Source organism: Cibotium barometz, chromosome 41, assembly GCF_041138505.1.
Source record: "Cibotium barometz isolate CiBa-2024 chromosome 41, ASM4113850v1, whole genome shotgun sequence".
In the NCBI taxonomy this organism is placed as follows: Eukaryota; Viridiplantae; Streptophyta; class Polypodiopsida; order Cyatheales; family Cibotiaceae; genus Cibotium; species Cibotium barometz.
In genome coordinates this window covers 32,369,850-32,388,928 of record NC_141086.1, presented here as the reverse complement: position 1 = coordinate 32,388,928, position 19,079 = coordinate 32,369,850, and the positions used below count along the sequence as shown (strand labels likewise).

General features: G+C 48.2%; 1 protein-coding gene across 2 annotated transcripts; it reads left to right on the top strand.

Annotated features, from left to right (window-relative positions):
- The first annotated feature begins 1,070 nt into the window (after nt 1-1,070).
- LOC147614874 (uncharacterized) lies at nt 1,071-18,853 on the top strand. Of its 2 annotated transcripts, XM_086780203.1 has the most exons (11): nt 1,078-1,339; nt 2,304-2,459; nt 3,755-3,876; nt 3,973-4,027; nt 4,258-4,332; nt 15,531-15,624; nt 15,723-15,786; nt 16,585-16,646; nt 16,742-16,808; nt 16,913-16,960; nt 18,397-18,853. In XM_086780203.1, exons 1-11 carry the CDS (start codon nt 1,214-1,216, stop codon nt 18,533-18,535), a joined length of 1,008 nt encoding a protein of 335 aa, XP_086636329.1. In that variant the 5' UTR covers nt 1,078-1,213; the 3' UTR covers nt 18,536-18,853. The 2 variants fall into 2 exon arrangements, with proteins under 2 accessions (XP_086636330.1, XP_086636329.1); XM_086780204.1 differs by lacking the exon at nt 16,913-16,960 and having other exon boundaries at nt 1,071-1,339.
- The last annotated feature ends 226 nt before the right edge of the window (nt 18,854-19,079 follow it).

Genomic DNA, 19,079 nt, shown 5'->3' with positions numbered 1-19,079 from the left:
ACACTCAGGAAGGTGGGGAAAAAGCACAAGAGGACAATTCACATAAGAAGTATAGTTTAATACACTTTGCTTCTAGTTGGTTGGGGCAGGTTACACACTGCCCACTTAAAAAAGGCAATGGTTGACAAGATGGAATCTTGGTTGTTTAATTACACCCAAGGAAATGAAGGGCTTACACAATGTATGGTACACCCACGTCCGATAAAGGAGAGAGTAGCTTAGGGCGGTCAATCCTCTTTTTTAAGATGTGTAGCCTTACCATTACCAACCACCCATGACCGATAAAGGAGAGAGTAGTTTAGGGCAATCGATCCTCTTCTTTAAACTATTAGACCCATTATTATTTTCATACCCAATTTTTTTTAAAAGTAGTGTGTATGTGTATTAGCAAGTTTGGCTTGGTTGAGTAGCCCAATTATGAGTGCAAGTGTGATTGGAACTTCATGTCCTTAAGTGGATGCCTTGTTATAAATGAAAGCCTTTGTTTAGTGGCAGTGTGTAAGGCTTTGAATGCCAAGACACGCAAAATTATCTCCTTCATGGGCCGAATTTGGTGGGAGTAGTTTCTGATTGTGTAGCCTAGATTGTGCCTAAGTTTTGAACTTGCTACCATTGCAATGTTGCCTACTATCACTACTTAGGGCATTTACACATTACGTGGAAACTAGCGTTTACAGTCGGAATCTCAAGAAAGGACAAGGAATTTCTCCTGATTATTCTTCATGGATGGCGGTGAGTCTTCTGTGTTCATCACTAGTCTCATCTGCCCTAGGGTGGGGGAGATAGCCCAATGATAAGATGTTTGTGTCGTACGTGAAGGGAGTTCGAATCAACTCAACCTAGCCATCCCTCAAGGGGTGCGGTTTAATATAACATCCTCGGGAAAAAAAGGTCTTCTCCACCCAATCTGTTCCCATGTGGAAACGTCCTAGATAAACACACTCATAAAAAAAGAGTGTAAATGTCCTAAATAAATATACTCTCATAAAAAAAAAAGATGTGTAAACGCCCTAAATAAACACACACACTCATTAAGTACACACACACACAAATTTTTTTAAAGGGGGAAAAATAAATATGGGATTTAGAGGCAAGTGCAAATGATGCGGGGATAGAAGGGACACACCCCTTCGTTGCTAGATGTTAGTTAACCAGAGAGAGTGCAAAGCAGGAAAGAAGCCATGGCGACCATTTTGCTCGCTGCAAATGCTTCATGTTTTTCCTGTTCCTGGTGTTGCTCCTGTGCTCTTTCTCCATGGCGATGCTGGTGCGCATGTTCACCAAAAGGGCTATCACACCCACATCCCTACCCCCTATCCCAAACCCCTCTTCTCCCAAGGTAAGCTACTCTGCAGACTAGTCCTCTTGTGTGTGCGTTTTTTTCTTTTTTTCGCTTCTTGCCTCTGTTTTGATTGATTGTACCTTAACCAGTGGTTTAATCCTAATCAGATCATGGACGGAGAGCCTCGTATGTGTGTGTGTGTGTGTGTGTGTGAGAGAGAGAGAGAGAGAGAGAGAGAGAGAGAGAGAGAGATGATGGTGATGATGAGGTGAGTCTTTTAACATCATAGCCAAGAATGAGGGCACCAATGTGCAAGAATTTGGACTTGAACTCATATCTCTTGACTAGGATGTTGATGCATACACCAATTTGAGAGAGAGAGAGAGAGAGAGAGAGAGAGAGAGAGAGAGAGAGAACCCTCTGAATGCACAACCCTTATGCCACAAAGAGGCTTAACCATAATTACATTGAATCAACGCATGCACAAGATCAACCCCACTCTCATTGTAAAGACAGAATTATTGCAGAGAGAGAAACTTTTTGCCAAAAGAGTTTCAACCCTTAACCCTATCACATGGAATTTCACACAGAGAGCTCAACCATAGTCATATTGAATGAATGCACGGAGAGGATTAATTTTAATTACGTTTTTATTGATTAATGCGTAAGGAGTGTGTGCACATAGAGGCTTCAACCACATTGAGAGGCTTCCACATTGCATGCCAGAATACTGATAGTGGCAGGAAAGCAGAGGGACTTCACCCTAAGCACAGTGAATGAAGATACAGAGAGGCTTAACCCTAACCACATTGAATATATGCATAGAGAACCACATTGAATATATGCATAGAGAACCACATAGATTGAATCCACATAGAGTGTTAACCCTGACCAAACAGCACAGAGGGACTTAATTCTAGCCTCATTGATCAAGTACACATGCAGGTGCCCTCATGGCATCACACAAAAAGTTTATGAGAGGATCAACCTTCTGGTCTAACCCTGGCTACACCACTTGCAGGTCTGGTTTGAGAATTGTGAGATTGACGATTTTGAGCTCGGACAGATCCTTGGAGCTGGAAACTTTGGACAAGTGTTTATCGCCAGGCATATCAAGACAAATGTTGTATGCGCAATCAAGTGCTTGTCAAAGGCTGCCATTTTGAAATCAAAGCAAGTAAGCATTATTTGTCACCTTTGATTGAGCTTGAGCATGATTGTTTCATAGCTTTGCGAGCTGGGATGCATCTTGCAATCTACACAATGATAAGATAAGAATGCCATTCATCATCAAAGCATAAAACACAATTAATGCATTCAAGCAAGAAAAGTGGTGGAGAAGTGTGCTAACTGTTGAAACTTAATCTCTTGTTTGTTTTTACCTTGAGATTGTATGCTCAATAGTTAAATGCCTTTTGACTTAGGTAGGTAGGTTTACCTAGGTAGGCAAGTAGCTTATGTTTGTATGTACACCTACATAGGTACTATTGGGCATTGATGACGTTAGTGGGGATGTCGTAGTATCTAGTCTATACTATGCATGATGGAGTTGATGGTTTATTTTCTTGTGGATGACTACCATGAGGTTATAAATTGCACTTTCTTATAAGGTGAATTTGGGCATGTTCCTAGATTCATCTAGGTATATCTTTATGCTATAGGAGCGGACATATGCAAATTTCACATTGTGAAGTTTTTGTCCAAGTTGCAACCAGTTGATATTGTGTGAATTCTTTCTATCTTTAGTAGTGCATATGCCCTATCGACTACCTTTTGTTGTAATAATTCTTTCTATTTGTTATGATCCTTAGTGCTAGGCTTCATTATGAGTTTGCCCTGTATCTTCGGAGCTTTGACAGAAACTCAGTACACAAACCTTTGTATAAATGTATGCTCTTATGTGTGTGTGTGTGTGTGTGTGCGCGCGCGCGCGCGCGCGTGGAGTGTGTGTGTGTGGGAGCATATATTAATACCAAGTTCTACATCCACTATTGGGCATTGATGACGTTAGTGGGGATGTTGTAGTATCTAGTCTATACTATGCATGATGGAGTTGATGGTTTATTTTCTTGTGGATGACTACCATGAGGTTATAAATTGCACTTTTTTATAAGGTGAATTTGGACATGTTCTTGGATTCATCTAGGTATATGTTTGTAGGTACTATGTACTATGTGAATGTGGCACAAATTGTTTACATTTTAAGTTATGTAAAAGGGGACAATCATGGCCTACGTGGCACTTGGTGTTACTCTAGTTTCTAGATGCTGTAAGGGGCTATGTAGGGAGGTTGTTTTCCACATTTGAATGTGTAGCTAAAGGCTATACAACTAGGTAAATAGGTTAAGTTGGGACCAAAAGAAAATTAAAGCTAAGGTTTTTCAATGAGCAAAAATCTGGCTGACGGGCACAATCAAGAATGCATGTATCAACTTGTTCTTAGTTTCTTGTTTCTAATGTTCCTTTTTGCAGATAGCTCATGTCAAAGCTGAGAAGGATATCCTTCAGAAGATTGATTTCCCTTTCATTGTGAATCTGCTCGGTTTCTGCCAAGACGAAAAGTGTGTGTATTTGATATTGGAGTACATTAGTGGGTAAGTATATTGAGGCATTTCTGCTTGCAAGCACTTGCTTTCTAAGATGGACACTACAGCGATGTGGGGTTCTTGTGTTCATGTCTTCTTGTGCAGAGGGGACTTCTTTGGCCATCTCAGAAGCAGAGTAAAGCTTGATGAGAGCACTGCTGTAAGTGAATATTTTTGGTGGGTCTGGAGTATAACAATGATGCATGACCATGTCTATTGTTTTGTTATCTATATCAACTTTTACAACAGTATATTTTTTTGGAACTACTACAATGCTATGTTGGAGTAACACCTGAAATTTCCAGCATTTTATGCAGCACAAGCTGGTGGTGGATTTTGTTCATTTGAATCATTACTAAACTATGTTGGAGTAACACTTGAGATTTCCAGCGTTTTTATGCAGCACAAGTTCTTCTATCCTTCGAGTACCTTCATAGCATGGACATAATTTACCGGGATCTTAAGGTAGGTGATCTAGCTCCCCACCAAAACTACCACCAACTCTACTTATACTAGAAGAGTTTATGAGAGAGAGAGAGAGAGAGAGAGGGAGAGAGAGAGAGAGAGAGAGCACCAAAACACAAAACACAAGTACACAACAATTAGACCTAAACCTAATGTATGTGTATGTACAAGAAAAGGTTACAACTGAATGTTCCCCAAGTACAAAATGATACTTAAATAGATCTCCTCAATCCCAGCCCCGAATGCTGCCTTTAGCAACAACTACTGAGCCCAGTGATGCTGCAGATCATTTTCCAGCTCCTCTAATCAGTTTGCAACTGTGTTATTGATTGTGAGCTAAAATCTGTGTACAGAGTGGTAGGAGGGCAGGTCGGTAAGTTCCACACAAATGGTGTTTCGGGTTCACACATTGCTGCCCAGGGCCCATAAACCGCTCAAACTTGGATGCCCATAATCAAACTGCAGCCCAAGGTGGTCGGCCAGATGGGTAAAGGTAAGGTAGGTGTATCATATTCTCCCCCACTAAAATCACAATTGCCTACTGCCAAGTTGGTTGGCCAGATGGGTAAAGGTAGGTGTATCACGTTATTCCCCACTAAAATCACAATTGTCTTCAGCTACTTCGTATGAGTGCAAAAACATTAGTCAAATCTCTGCCAAAGAACCAACCCGAGACATAGGAAATCACTTTCTGACCGTTCCCAAGGCTAACATTCCGGCTGTGGCTTGCCAGCTCCATATATCTCTTCTTGCTGGATCTCTTGATGAAGCACCCCCTGAACCAACACCTCTTGAAGAAGTGCTGACTCCTGTAAAGCATCCTCTTGTACAAGATCTGGCAAGACTGCCAAGGCTAACATCTAAGCGGTGGCTTGTCAGCACTGTATCTTGCAAAGAAACTTCTCATTGGATTCCTTGATGAAGCATCCCTTGAACGAACACCTCTTGAAGAAGTGCTGACTCTTATAGAGCCTCCTCCTGGCCGCCTCCTGTACAAGATTTGCCAAGGTGGTCACCTGTAAAGAATAGCAGCTGGTGGCTGTGGTTTAGGGTTACTCCATGGGTTCCAATTGGGCTGTGGATCGGCGTGTTATGGTGTCTGGTCCTCAAGGGGGGCGCCGTGGGCTGAAGTGCCTCTCTAGGGCCATTCTGTATCTCGGAGAAGCTTGTAATATAAATTGGCAGTGGTGCCCAACTGTAGAGTGTCCACGTATACTTTTGTGGTGACCCAGCCATCTGTGTATATACCCTATTTGCACTATGAATCACCTGGGTGCAAATCTTGCTGAAGCAAGGTTAGGCTTTGATACCAATTGTGGTAAATCTGTGCTATGTGCAAAAGTTTATGAGAGAGCAAGAGAAGTGTAACACAAAACACAAGCACACAAGTAGACCTAAACCTACCGTATATCATAGTCACAAGAAAAGGCTACACCTGAATGTTCCCCTAGTACAAAATGATACTCAAATAGATCTCCCTGATCTCAGCCCCAAATGTTGGTGTGAGGAACAAGTACGCATTCCCAACGGTGCTGCAGATCAACTTCCAGCTCCTCCAATCAGCTTGCAATGTGCGTTTCCAATTGTGAGCTCCAGATTGCACGGGATATGAACAATGAACCCTAAACGCTGTTCATGTAGGGGTAGGAGGGCAGGTTGGCCAGCCCCACACGACTGGTATTTCCCAGGTTCCCACACTCCGGTTTGCACATGGCTGTCCGGTGGTTGGCCCAAACTTGGGCGCCCATAAGTTGTTGGTGATTTGTCTACTAAAGTGACACTTCTATATGTATGAACTTGCACCTACTGTTAGGTGCTGATGAGTGGGAATGTCCTAGCAGAAAGTGATGAGGTTGGGGATTTCATAGCACACAATCTATGCTGTGTGTGATACGGTTAATGATTTGAAGCTTTGTGAGTAGACTCTCATGGTGTTGTTAAGTTTGGGAAATAGCTTGTTCCCAAGAAAAAACCTTCCATTGGTAGTGAAAAGCATCCTCTCAGAACAACCCTGGGAGAGGTAACATGTACAAAGCACAAAGAGAGGGGGGACTCCCTCCATGGGTGTGGGGGGTCTATAATGCCCCCTGTGTTGATGTCTCCTCCTGAGAGGAAGGCACCTAGGCTACAAGTGCGAAGGAGGGCGTCTTTGTGCTAATGCATGTGCTTGGAATGGTTCGTCAAGTGTTGCAAGCGTAATTGGAGGGTGTGGATGAGATCCCTCCAGACAGAGGGCTGGTAGGGTGACTGAAGCGTCAATAAACTAGGTGCATTGCACCTGCCAGATATGCTAGGCTGCAAGGCTGCTAACAAGCTCCCATCTCTCGTGAGTGTGGGCCTATGGGGTCCATGGTGTTGCCAGGACCGTGGCGGTGGACCAGGGTTCTCGCTCGCTGAAGCTCCCGCCCCCCCTGCTCTGCGCTCCTTCGCTCCCCCCCCCCCCCCTCCTCGCGCCCCTTCTCTCCTTCCGCCCCCCGCTTGTCCCCTCTGCTCGCCGCTGCGCCCCCCCCTCCTTCCTCGCTGCTGCGCCGCCCCCCCCTCCTTCATCGCTTCTGCGCCTCCACCCCCCCTCTTCGCCAGGTCGCCCCCCTCCCCGCTGCCGCCTTTCGCCCTCCCTCCCCGCTGCCGCCTGTTCGCCCCCCCCCCCCCCGCCTCTTCGCTTCTTCACTCCCGCCGCCCTTCAGCAGCGCCCCCCCCCCCTTCCTTCTCGCGTTGTCGCCGCCCCCCCCCCTCTGGGCCTCTCCTCCGATTTTCGCCCCCCCCCTCCCTCCTCTGTCGTGCTGCTTTCTCCCCTTAGGGGTTTTTTTTTGTTTTTTTCCTTATCGTCACCCGCCCTTCCGCCTCTTGGTGTGCAGCCCGCTTCTTGCAGGTTTTCCGCTTTCGCCTCGCCTTCGCTTGAGCTTCAGACTCTGATGGAGACTCCTCCCGCCTCGCCTCAGAGGGACTCTTCTGCAGCCCCCTCGCCCGCCCCCGAGGTCATCCCCATCAGGCTTTCTCTTTCGCCGGAAGAGGAAGCGAGCCTCACCGCAGAGGTGGAGCGCCTTCAGGCTCACTCCACCATCTGCCGTATAGTCGGCACTCGCCCCAGCAGAGGGGAGATCAGGGATCTTCTTCAGGCCCGCCTTCTTGCAGATGTGGGCAAGATCCTGGATGTACAGCTCTTGGGCCGGGGACATTATCAGATCGAGTTCGAGGCCGCCCAGAGCGTTGCCAAGGTCCTTGCCATGAGTCCTCTGGATATCAGGGGTGCTCGGGCTTTCTTCAGGCCTTGGCAGCATGGATTTGACCCAGCAGCGGCGGAGCAGGGAGAGCGCCTCTTCCATATTACAGTTTGTTTCCCTGGTCTCCGCCGGGAGTATCTTCCGCTCCTCTCCAGGCTCGGAGCATTGGTGGGCTCGGTTCTTGAGACGGGCCCCTCAGCAGCTTCAGTGGTGGCCAGAGCAGCTGGGTTACCTTCGGTCAGAGTGTTGGTATCTGACATCTCCTCCCTTCCTAAGGTCATTCAGCTACCTAGGATAGGGGGGGGGTGGATAGATCAGAGAGTGGAGTTCTCGGGGCTCCCGAACCAGTGCTTCATTTGCAGGCAGGTCGGTCATTTGGCCAAGTCCTGCCCTCGCAGGAGACCTCGGCCCTCACCACAGCAGCAGGCCACGGATGGCCCGCCCACAGATTCGGCCCGGCAGGCAGCCTCAGGGACACCTGCTCAGGCCACAGAGACCTCGGAGTGGCAGCCAGGACAGGGACGCCGTCGAGGGAGACAGCCTCAGCAGCGCGCCCAGATACCGCTGCAGCAGCAGCCACAGTCTCAGCCTCACTGGGTTCCTGTGAGGAACAGATTTGCTCCCCTTCAGGAGGAGACCCCTGCAGCGACCGAGGACCAGGAGATGCCAGCTCCCCCTCCTTCACCTCCCCCACACCCACCCCCTCCCACCGCCTCGCGTCCACCATCGCCTCCTCCCGCCCCCGCTCCGGTCTCGGCAGCGGCTCCCTCTCCTCCTCCCTCGCCTCCCCCTCCTCCCCCTCCGCCCGCCTCGCCTTCCCGGGAGGTCCTGGCAGTTCCCTGGCACTCACCTGCAGTCCGGAGGGCGCTGAGCACTGACCTCGCTCGAGCATCACAGAGGAGACCTATGCCGATTAGGGCCTCACGGATTTCATCTATCCGCAGTCGGCTGAGTCGCCTCGGCATTCGTCAGCGCTCGGAGGCGTTTGATTATACCTTTACACGGCTTTTTGGAGCCGAGGGCCCCCATGAGCCAGCACCCATCCGAGTGCATGTAGTGATACCTCCGGCCCGCGGGGAGGAGGCACTAGACTCAGCGGTGGCCTTCTCATTCCCTCTTTGTGGACCTTGTGACCGGGAGTGGACTCTAGAGCTCGCTCTCAGCACGTTGAAGACTCAGGCAGTTGAGTTTTCTCATCACATGAGCGATTTGGAGGTTACAGATGTGATAGGCCGACTTTGGGAGTTGGCTCATTTTTTCTTGGATCCCGGGAGTGTGGATACATCCGGGATTCGGCATTTGGTCGTGCGCATAGTTGCAGATTTGGCACGCGACCCAGGATATGTGAGTATACACGAGGTTACTATGTCAGAGCAGGAGGCAGTCGCCATGGGTCACAGCCACTGGCGCCTGATCCGGGATTCTTGCAGTACACCGGGTGGGCAGACTCGCAGCCGTTCGGATGGCGACTACTCTCCATCCAAGCCGCTTGCGAAGGCTCGCCGCACGGCTGAGACAGCATCCACCTCAGTAGGACATCCATGAGGATCATCTCATGGAATGTACAGGGCCTTGGCGGAGCACACTTTATACGCTATCGAGGCTGCTTGAGGCAGGAGCTACAGAGATGCCTGGTTGGTGGCAGCATTGACATTCTGATGATGCAGGAGCACCACTTGGGTGAGAGCAGGATCCGGAGATATGGTTCGGTGATGCCTGGTAGATGGGACACTTTCTGGTCTGCAGGGTTTGGTCCTTTGGGTGGACAGGGAGGAGTATGCATGGTTATTGCAGATGCATGGCGGCAGGCCATTGTGGATCGAGGGATCATTGTGCCTGGTAGAGCACAGTATGTCATTCTAAGGATGCATGATGAGCTATTGGGTGTGCTCAACATCTATGCGCCCAATCATGCTAGTGCCAGAGCAGAGTTTTGGACTCAGGTTACAGATGCATTGCCAGAGGCCGCACATTGGTGTGTTGGGGGAGACTTCAACATGCTTGAGGACCCGGCAGATAGGGTGGGAGGCAGTCATGTTACAGTGCACGGCACGGAGCTTGCAGCTTGGGACCGATTTTGCATGTCACTGAGGATCACTGATGCATGGCAGCATGGGGCTTTCTCCCGGTCTCAGGACAGTCTTAGTTTCTCTCGGTCGGATCGCCGGCAGGGAGGGACTAATCTATCTTGGATTGATCGCTTTTATGTGGGCGATTGGTTGGGGGAGCGAGGGGGCTCCGTCGGCATTCTTGCTGGCACCTCATTTTCAGATCATGCGCCAGTTATATTGACTTTGGAGGAGGGGACTCGGGAGCCCAGCTTGCAGTTGAGGATCCCAGAGCGGGTACTTGCAGACCCCAGTCTCGCTGAGGACATTGAGAGGATCTGGCATGATAGTCAGTGCTCTGACCAGGATGCAGCGGGCCAGTGTGCCCAGGGACTCATTGATCTTAGCTCTTTTCTGCACGCTGTAGCTTTGACACGACTGGGAGAGATTCGAGAGCGGGAGCAACGGCTGAGACGTAGCCTTGCTTCGCTACAGCGCCTTCAGGAGCAGCAGCCAGCATGTGAGTGGGTGGCGTCCCAGCTGAGCCAGGCCCGCCAGGAGGTTAGAGAGGCAGAGGAGCAGAGACATGAGTTTTACTATCGTCGTCAGGCCTCTCAGTGGACACAGCTTGGTGATAGAGTGACTGGGGAGTTTTTTGAGATCACTGGACCCCGTCATGCGCGAGCAGGGGTTCGCCAGCTTGGTAGACCGGATGGATCGATAGCTACTGAGCTCGGGGAGATCAGAGACATTGCCACTGCTTTTTATAGTGACTTGCTTTCAGCGGAGCCAGCCACTGAGGATCGGGATGTATGCAGACAGACTGTGTGGGCCCATGTGCAGAGGAGGGTCACAGACCATATGCGCACAGTTTTAGGTGCGCCTCTGTCAGAGACTGAGCTTGCCGAGGCCTTGAGGGTCCTGCCGCGACATAGTTGCCCAGGGGAGGACGGACTGACGTCGGCCTTTTTTATGCGCTATTGGGACCTTTTGGGGCCAGGCCTCCGCAGGGGCTTTCAGCATGTTTTGGACACTGGGGTGATGCCGCAGAGCTTTTCAGAGGGCTTGATCTATCTTATTCCCAAGGGGGAGGGAGTATCAGATGATATTCGGCATTGGAGGCCTATTACGATCCTCAATACTGTCTACAAGGTCTTGGCAAAGGCCTTGAGTTTGAGGATCCAGCCCTTCCTGGGGGAGTTGATTCATGCTACTCAGACAGGATTTGTCAAGGAGCGCAGTATCCTTGACAACATCTTTACTTTCTGGGAGGCGACGGCCCGAGCCAGGTTTCTTGGCGAGGACTTGGTCGTGATGCTTCTCGATTTTGAGAAGGCATACGATAGAGTCGATTGGGGATTCTTAGAGGGCACTATGCTACGCCTGGGCTTTGAGCCAGGATGGATCAGAGGGGTGGCAGCTTTGTATTCCACAGCTTGCAGCCAGGTGCTGATTGCAGGAGGTCGGGGGCCGAGTTTTGAGCCGACCAGATCAGTCCGTCAGGGGTGTCCTCTCGCCCCTTTCCTTTTTCTCTTCTTTGCGGAGGCTATGAGTATGTATTTGTCGGCAGAGGAGGTTGGTTTGAGAGGACTTCAGCTCCCAGTCCGGGGGGAGGATTTGCTTGATGCTGAGTTTGCAGACGACACGGGCTTATTTTTGCATGGCCAAGAGGCCAATCTTATTCGGGCAGAGCAGTCGCTCCAGGTTTTTAGTGCAGCTTCGGGAGCATTGATCAATTGGCGCAAGACAGTGGCCTTTTGGATCAGTAGTGCTCCCACTCCGGCATGGAGTCCGGACCCCGGTTTTAGATGGATTCCTCCCGGCACAGCAGTGCGGTATTTGGGATGCCAGATTGGCCTTGATTTGTCACCTGAGCAGCAGATTGCCCCGCTTCTTCTGAGCATTCGGAAGAAGCTATTGTATTGGAGTACAGCTCGACTATCCTTGGCTGGTAGGGTGGTGGTGGCAAATCAGGTGCTGTTAGCGACTATGTGGTACATTACGTCTTGCTGGATTTTCTCGAGCTCTTGCATCAGCCAGGTACAGAGGCTGATCAGGAACTTTCTGTGGTCTGGGCGGGACGGTCAGCCAGCTCGGGCAAAGGTTGCATAGGCAGTTATTACACTTCCGCTGGCTCAGGGCGGTTTGGGCATTATAGATCCAGTCGATCAGAGTAGAGCCTTATTGGGGAAGCTTATTGTTCGGGGGTTGCTTCCAGGCGCTGAGCCTTGGAAAGAGCTCCTCTTGCAGCGACTGCAGGCCCGGGCGCCTCCTGCAGGGGGTACTTGGGCACCAGAGATTCGCTGGATCTTCATAGAGATGAGGAGGACAGGCCTCAGTAGAGGATGGGAGGACAGATTTGCTTTGAGTATCCTGAGAGCTTGGGAGCTGCTGAGACCGGGGCTCTCTCAGCGGCCTCCTTCTTGTGTTGAGGAGCGGGCCAGGCAGCCGCTCATCTGGAGCCCAGCGGTTCGTACAGAGCAGGGTCATATGCTGGGTTCTCGGCCTCGTCTAGCCTGGGGACCTTTAGCGGCAGGCCCAGCTCGTAGTTTTGGAGACTGGCAGGCTTTCTGCAGTCTACCAGAGGAGACCCAGGTGGAGAGGCTGAGTCACTTCAGAGGGGGATTGATTATGAGGGATGATATTCAGGAGGCACTTTCAGAGGAGTGGTTCACACCTCTCGAGCCAGTGGCCCCACGGTGGATGGGAGCCTTTACACAGTTGGAGATCCTGATTGCTGTCAGAGCTAGCACTGAGGATGGCAGATGCCTCTATTATGAGATTCAGGATGAGGGCAGACTCCAGAGAGTGGAGGTGGAGTCGCCTTTGGTTGCAGAGTGCACCTTTCAGAGGATTCGGGTAGTGGCTGCCGCTTCTCGGAAGTGGCATATTGACCCCGACCCTGCTGACGTGCTCCCGGATTGGCGCATCTGGGCATATGCAGCGCGCCCCTTGGCCCGGCTGCAGTGGGACCCCGGAGAGTACGAGTGGCATGATCCTTATGCATCCCTTGAGGCCACAGAGATCACATTTTTCCAGTATACTGTTAGGCTGGGACGGCATATCTTGACGGCGAGGAGGACGGTTTCTCCAGCGGCAGCGGGGCATTGGCGATTGCAGGGACTATCACAGGAGTTCCTGGAGGATTTCTGGGCTCGGCTCTGGGCTAGTCGACAGGCCCGCAGGATCTCGGCTTTTCAGTGGCTGGTCGCCCACAGGGGCTCAGCAGTTGGCACTTGGCTTGTTTACAGCGGTCTTCCGGCGGCCTGCGTCCGATGCGGCCACCCTATGGAGACACAGAGACATTTTCTGTGGGACTGCCCTCAGGCACAGCAGATTTGGCTGCGGATGCTGCGTATTCTGGCCCCCCTCTCTCCAGAGGGTATGTTTACGTGGGGTGCCGCTGCTTGGTCGACTTCGTCAGGGCCTGCTATGGGCTATGAGATGGAGCAGGGCAGTCAGGCCATCAGATTTATTAGGGGCCAGCCTCGCCTGGTTCCGGCACCGGATTTCTCATCCGCCAGCTGGACACAGGAGAGGGATTTACGATGGGAGCTCCTCAGCAGCCTCACCATCTGGTTCACCTGGAGGGCCCGGTGCTTCACGGCCTTTGAGGGGAGATTGGAGCCACCAACAGAGACTGTTCGGGGGATTTGGCAGGAGTTGATCCACACCGTGCGAGGACAGTACGACCGCATCCGGGGAGACTCGGATGAGGCGATCTTACGGCGCCAGGCCTTTCATACCACTTGGCGCTGCGGCCCGTTCTATACCCTACACACTGGATCCCCCCGTTGGCACTACAGGCCACCTGTTTGGCTCTTTCCCCCCCCCATTGTATGATTTAGCCGCTCAGTCCTTTAGACTGATGCTTGTATTTTGCAGCACCCAGGGAGAGTCTCCCGGGCTGCCATGATGTTTCACTGCTCTTCTCTCTGTTAGGAGCAGGAGAGATCTCTTTTGTAGCCCTACGGGCGTTTTTTACATAACTAATGAAAGGATCTTTTCTCGGGAAAAAAAAAAAAAGGACCGTGGCGGTGATCCAAAAATGAGTGAGCTGCAATGTGCGACCCTTATCATCCTCCTTGTAGAGAAGTGTTGGGCCCGCGTCCGTGGTTGATAACACATGACAACTTGGAAGGTGCCAAGATTGTATGTGAAGAGCGACAAAAATCGCCAGACTTTGGATAGTCCCAAAGGCAATGGTGGTGTCTCTTGGGTTTCACCACACTAGTTACAAGAAGTCGAACTGCTAGTGATTGCAAGCCACTTACCCACCACCAGACTCTTGTGAGCTATCAACCACATGAAGAGAGTGACCTTCCTCATACATAAGACGGTAAGAAGGGGTTAGAAATATCATTAAAACGCCAATGAGCTGTAGGTGTGGGCATGTTGTCAACTGCAATTAGTTGGATGCATTGGCCTACCTGAGTGGAATACTCAAGATTTGGGTTGCTCTAGATGAGATGGGGGTTCCTCGACTTCCACTCTTGGGTTCCATTGAAGCCAGGCTAGCAGGCAGTTCTTTCAAAGTCATAGGCACCAGTATGCAACTTTGAGAGAGTGAGGGGTCAAGGTGCCATCAATGGTCATGAAAGCCGACTATCTGCACGTGCTGTTTGGATGGGGGTATTCTTCCTCAGCAAGGGTCCTAGTAAACTGAAGCGGCCATAGCCACCCACCACCAAAACAAGAGGGGAGTGGTTCGCCTTGTTGCTGAAGATCGCGAAGGGGGACGTCAAGGCGGGAAAGATCCCCACCTGAAGCAAATCCATGATCCGATGGACTGCTCCGAGCCTAAGCTCAAATGGCTAGCAGCCACCTGCAAGAAGAGCCTGATCTCCTGAACAGTCCCCCATCGAGGGCTGAGGGGGCAGCACTTGGGGGGAATGAAAAGGCCTTCTAGAAATCCTCAATGTGTTGGCTGATCTTCGGGTTATAAATGAGGGAGTTAGGGATATTTGTGGACTGTTGATGGTTGTGCTCACCCAATTACTCGGGCTCTTGCCACATTATCATAGTATATAACAATTATCCACATACGTAATACCACAGGATAATCCGCCATTCTCAAAGCTTGCACATCTTCCAGCTCTTGGGTGTCCTGGCCATGGTCACAGGAAATGGCCGTTTCAGTCCCTAGAAACACGTTTCTCTGTTTCATGACCCCATTTGTTTCCATTCTCTTTTCCCAAGTGATATTATCACAGGAAACAGCCATTTCCGCCCCTAGAAACTTGTTTCCCGTTCCCATTCCTCAAACGTTTCCGTTCCCGTTTCTCAATTCTGGTGACTATGGTCTTGGCACCCTCCAGAGCCTGTTCAAATATGGAAATGGGGAAATGTCCAGGCTGGTGACAGGAGGTGTTGGTTAGCCTTGGATGGTCTCGAACATGTGGTGAATGGAAACGGGGGGACGGGAAAATTTAACGGCACGTCCATATACAATCATTATCAATCAACATTGCGTGTCGAAACATAATCAATTAGATAGCCAGCATACACCATTGTGGCTTACATAGATAAAGTGCATTAGAACTAACAAAGAGATTTAGACGAAGATAGATTTTGCGATAGAGGGGGGGAAAAATTGGGTTTTTTTTTGGGGTCAGGCCCTATTTTTGAATTGAGACCTTTTTACTCAAGTTGGGCGGCGCCCAAAATTAAGCCTTAGTAAAACTGAACACTGTTATGAGCCCATATTGCACAGGTGCTGATACGAAGAAACATCCTTTCTTAATTCCCCACCATAGGGAACGGCATTTCTTGTCACCATACTCCAATGGATAAAGTGGTCATCATGGTGGTCAAGGGTGAAAGGGAGCCTTGGGGGCTGGGGGCTTCGGGGGTGTTTAATGACTTTTACAGATTGTCAATTTTGGACTGATCAAATCCTTTTTTTTGGTTGCTTTTGAACGAACTACAGCCCGAGAATCTCTTGCTCGATGAGAAAGGAAACATAAAGATTGCTGATTTCGGTTTTGCTAAAAAAATTGAGCATCGAACTTTCACATTGTGTGGTATGCTGCCAACCGTGATGATTTTGATCATCCAAAGTTTATTTTCGGAAATAATAATAAGTTCTTAACCTGAGCACATGATTAGCATGTTTTTGCAGGGACACCCGATTATCTAGCGCCAGAAATCATACTTGCTAAAGGGCATGGAAAAGCTGTAGATTGGTAAGATCTTTAAACAAAAGTAGTGGTGGGCTTGTGTTGTGCAACTCTCTCCTTCCCCAACCGAGAGAGAGAGAGAGAGAGAGAGAGAGAGAGAGAGAGGCGTTACCCTCAATCATTGGATGCATGTGCCATGCAGCTACCATTAAGGCTTAAGGTTACGCCACTAGGTAGGGTTAGGGTTTTGGAGAGAACCAGCCCATGTTGTCAGTCCTAATGTAAAAAAGGACAAAAGAGGCCATGTGTGAATGTGGTTAATGCAAAATACAAATTGATGCAAAGTTAGCCGACTAGCGTTGGGCGACTTAGTTGGCCTACTTTTCTATAAATAGAACCTCTCCCCTTATTCTATATCTGGATTCATCGTAAATATTTTATCTTTGTAATATACAAAAGGTTGAGTTAGTCTTGCATTGTCATTCTCTTTCCTCTCTTCCTTTTCTGTCTACATTTTTAGTTTCGTGCTTCAAAGTAGTTTGATTCAGTTACTGCTATTCTCTCTCTCTCTTTCTCGTGCCCGTGGATGCATGTGGTACATGGGGAAATAGTGGCTGTTCTTGCTGGGAGGAGAACTCATTTACTCACTATATAATAGATAATGCTTAGAGAGAAGAAATTGGCTGCAGTGGGTTTCGTTTTCATTACATTGAGTGCAATGAAGCATATTTATATTTCAACTTTGAAATTGTGCGTCTAAATCATTAACTTTAAACTAGCATGAGATACATTTCACATAAAAGGGCACTAAAAGCGGTGGTCTCTTTTAGTTTGTCTTAATAAAATACCTACTTTCAACAACAGGTGGACATTGGGGGTGTTAATCTATGAGATGTTGGCTGGTGTCGCTCCATTTATCGATGATGGTGAGCCATTTTAACATCCACCATGTCTTGATTTCATCTGATTTTTGTTGTAAATCGATCTTTCTTATAAGCTTTTCGTTTTTTGCTTAATTTAGATGCCAGTGGAACTTATCAAAAGATCTTGGACGGTAAATTGACGTTTCCAAGACATTTTTCTAGAAGGTATGTATGGCCTTGAAATACAAATTGTCGTAGTTTCACCAGATTTTTCATTTATCAAAACTATTTCATTTAGTACCTAGAATTTTGCATCTTTGACATTCCAGTGCCAAGGATCTCGTACGGAAACTTTTGACATCTGACTTGACAAAAAGGTCTGTTCTTTTTCTTGGAAGAATATTGCAGTCTAGTCAAACAAAGTACACAATTTAGAGATTTGTACTAAGTTGGGACGTCTATTTTCTTGAAAGGATACATTTTGCATTACATTTGGGTGCAAAAATAGTGTGATTAGACTTTTAGCACGAGTGTATTATTGCAAAACCAGGGCATCACTGCAAAAATATAGTAAACTAGATCCCTACCATGAGAACACTTCACCACAAAGAGAGTGCAGTACTGCAGAAATATGTTATAATGAGACTGAGAATGAGTACATTACTGCAAAATCAGTGCAATAATTACACATGCGTGCACACAAACAGTGGTCTCCTCCATAAACTTACCAACAAGTCAATGTGAGATTACACTGTTTCAGGCCCTGTTGGCCCAGTGGAAGTGTGAGATGTATCCACCCAGCCACCCACGTTCTTTCTCCATAGGCTGGAGTACAAATGTGAAAGTGAGATCCCATTGGTCCAGTCACCATTGGTGTGGGGAGTAGAATGGCTGGGTGGGTGCACGCATGCATGCACCTGCACACAGAGCCTCTGCCACATCTGCTTCCACAGATGCATGCATGTGATAGTGCTCACATGCACAGTTGATTTACTGTTTGCACACGTGCATTCAAGGGTGAGCTTGCTGTCCTTGTGTTTAGCAGTAAACACATGCATGTGCATATGTATTATTTTTGGTTCTGTTCATCCTTGGATGGACAGAACCAAAAATAATAACATTGATGAAATAAACTGCCTGGAAGAATGCCTTTAATCAAAATGTTAACAAGTAAACGGAGATGTGCATGGCGTCCCCTTGTGTCAAAACACAAACATTTCTAGATCCAAAATTATTAAATGAATTATTAAAAGCAGGATTGGCTGCTTGAAAGAAGGGGTCAATGAAATCAAGCATCACACTTGGTTCTCAAATGTGAAGTGGGATAATGTACGTCATAAAATGGAAACACCCCCAATCAAACCCAAACCATTAGTAAGTTCACTATCATTTTCTGTTATTGCTCAAATCAAAGGGCTTTATATGTCTATACAGCAGCTAGGTTACCACAAACCTTTCCTGTGGAGATACATAAAGATGTTTTTGATGGTTTAACTTACACAAAAACCCATTCCATAAATGGAGATGTGTTTCCTTTTTTCTAAATTGATCCCAGCTCTAGGTGCATTTCGTATATACCCTGCATTTTCTGGAAGGATGGTGGGCCCTAGATGGGGTGGATTTCCTACCCATGAGCTCAACCTCCTGCCAATCGTCAAATGTTCTGACAATGTCGGATGGGTACATGTGTAATGCACTTGAGACTACATGGATGCTCGCTTATTGCATTTCTGTAATGTTTATGTAAACACTGTAAAAACTGAGCTCTATCTTGACTTGATCATTAACATTGTTCACTGCACTCCAAATGCAGGGTTCACCAAGCGATACAACAAATTTTGATGACTATTCAGCTTTTCCACCCATGGAGCACCCCTTCGTTTTGTCGGAAGAAGACCAGGCTTTCTTTGCAGAGTTGTAGGTGCTATTTTTACAAGTCTTGCCTTTTGTAAGGATGATCTCCATTTTGCCTATTGTTCTCCTCCTGTGTGGATGGGTGAAAAGTTTTGACTAAGCTCATTTGTCTTCAAAGCTCTTCCGTAGCAGCCGAGTTTTTAGTTCACACTCTCTAGTGTCAAAGAGATGGGAGATGCATTTTGACCCAACCGCATTGTTTCTGTTGGGGTTTGTTGGGAAGGTGTTCAAACTTCAGTTAGAAGCTTGTTCAGCGGTTCTGTATATTTGGCATGCTATCTTTTACTAAACAGTTGACAAGGACTACGATTCCATGTTTATAATGTTGAGATCCTTCAGGTCTGAACAATTACTATGCGTTCTTAGAGCTTTGCTTCTTAATAACGTGGAGTTTTCACAGCTGCATCTCTCTCTCTCTCTCTCTCTCTCTCTATATATATATATATATATATATATATATATATTGTGTGTGCGCACAAGCACATGCTTTGTAATCAAGAGATTGTGGGTACAAGCCACTGATGGTGTTACAATTACTCTCTCTCTCTCTCTCTCTCACACACACACACACACACACATTAT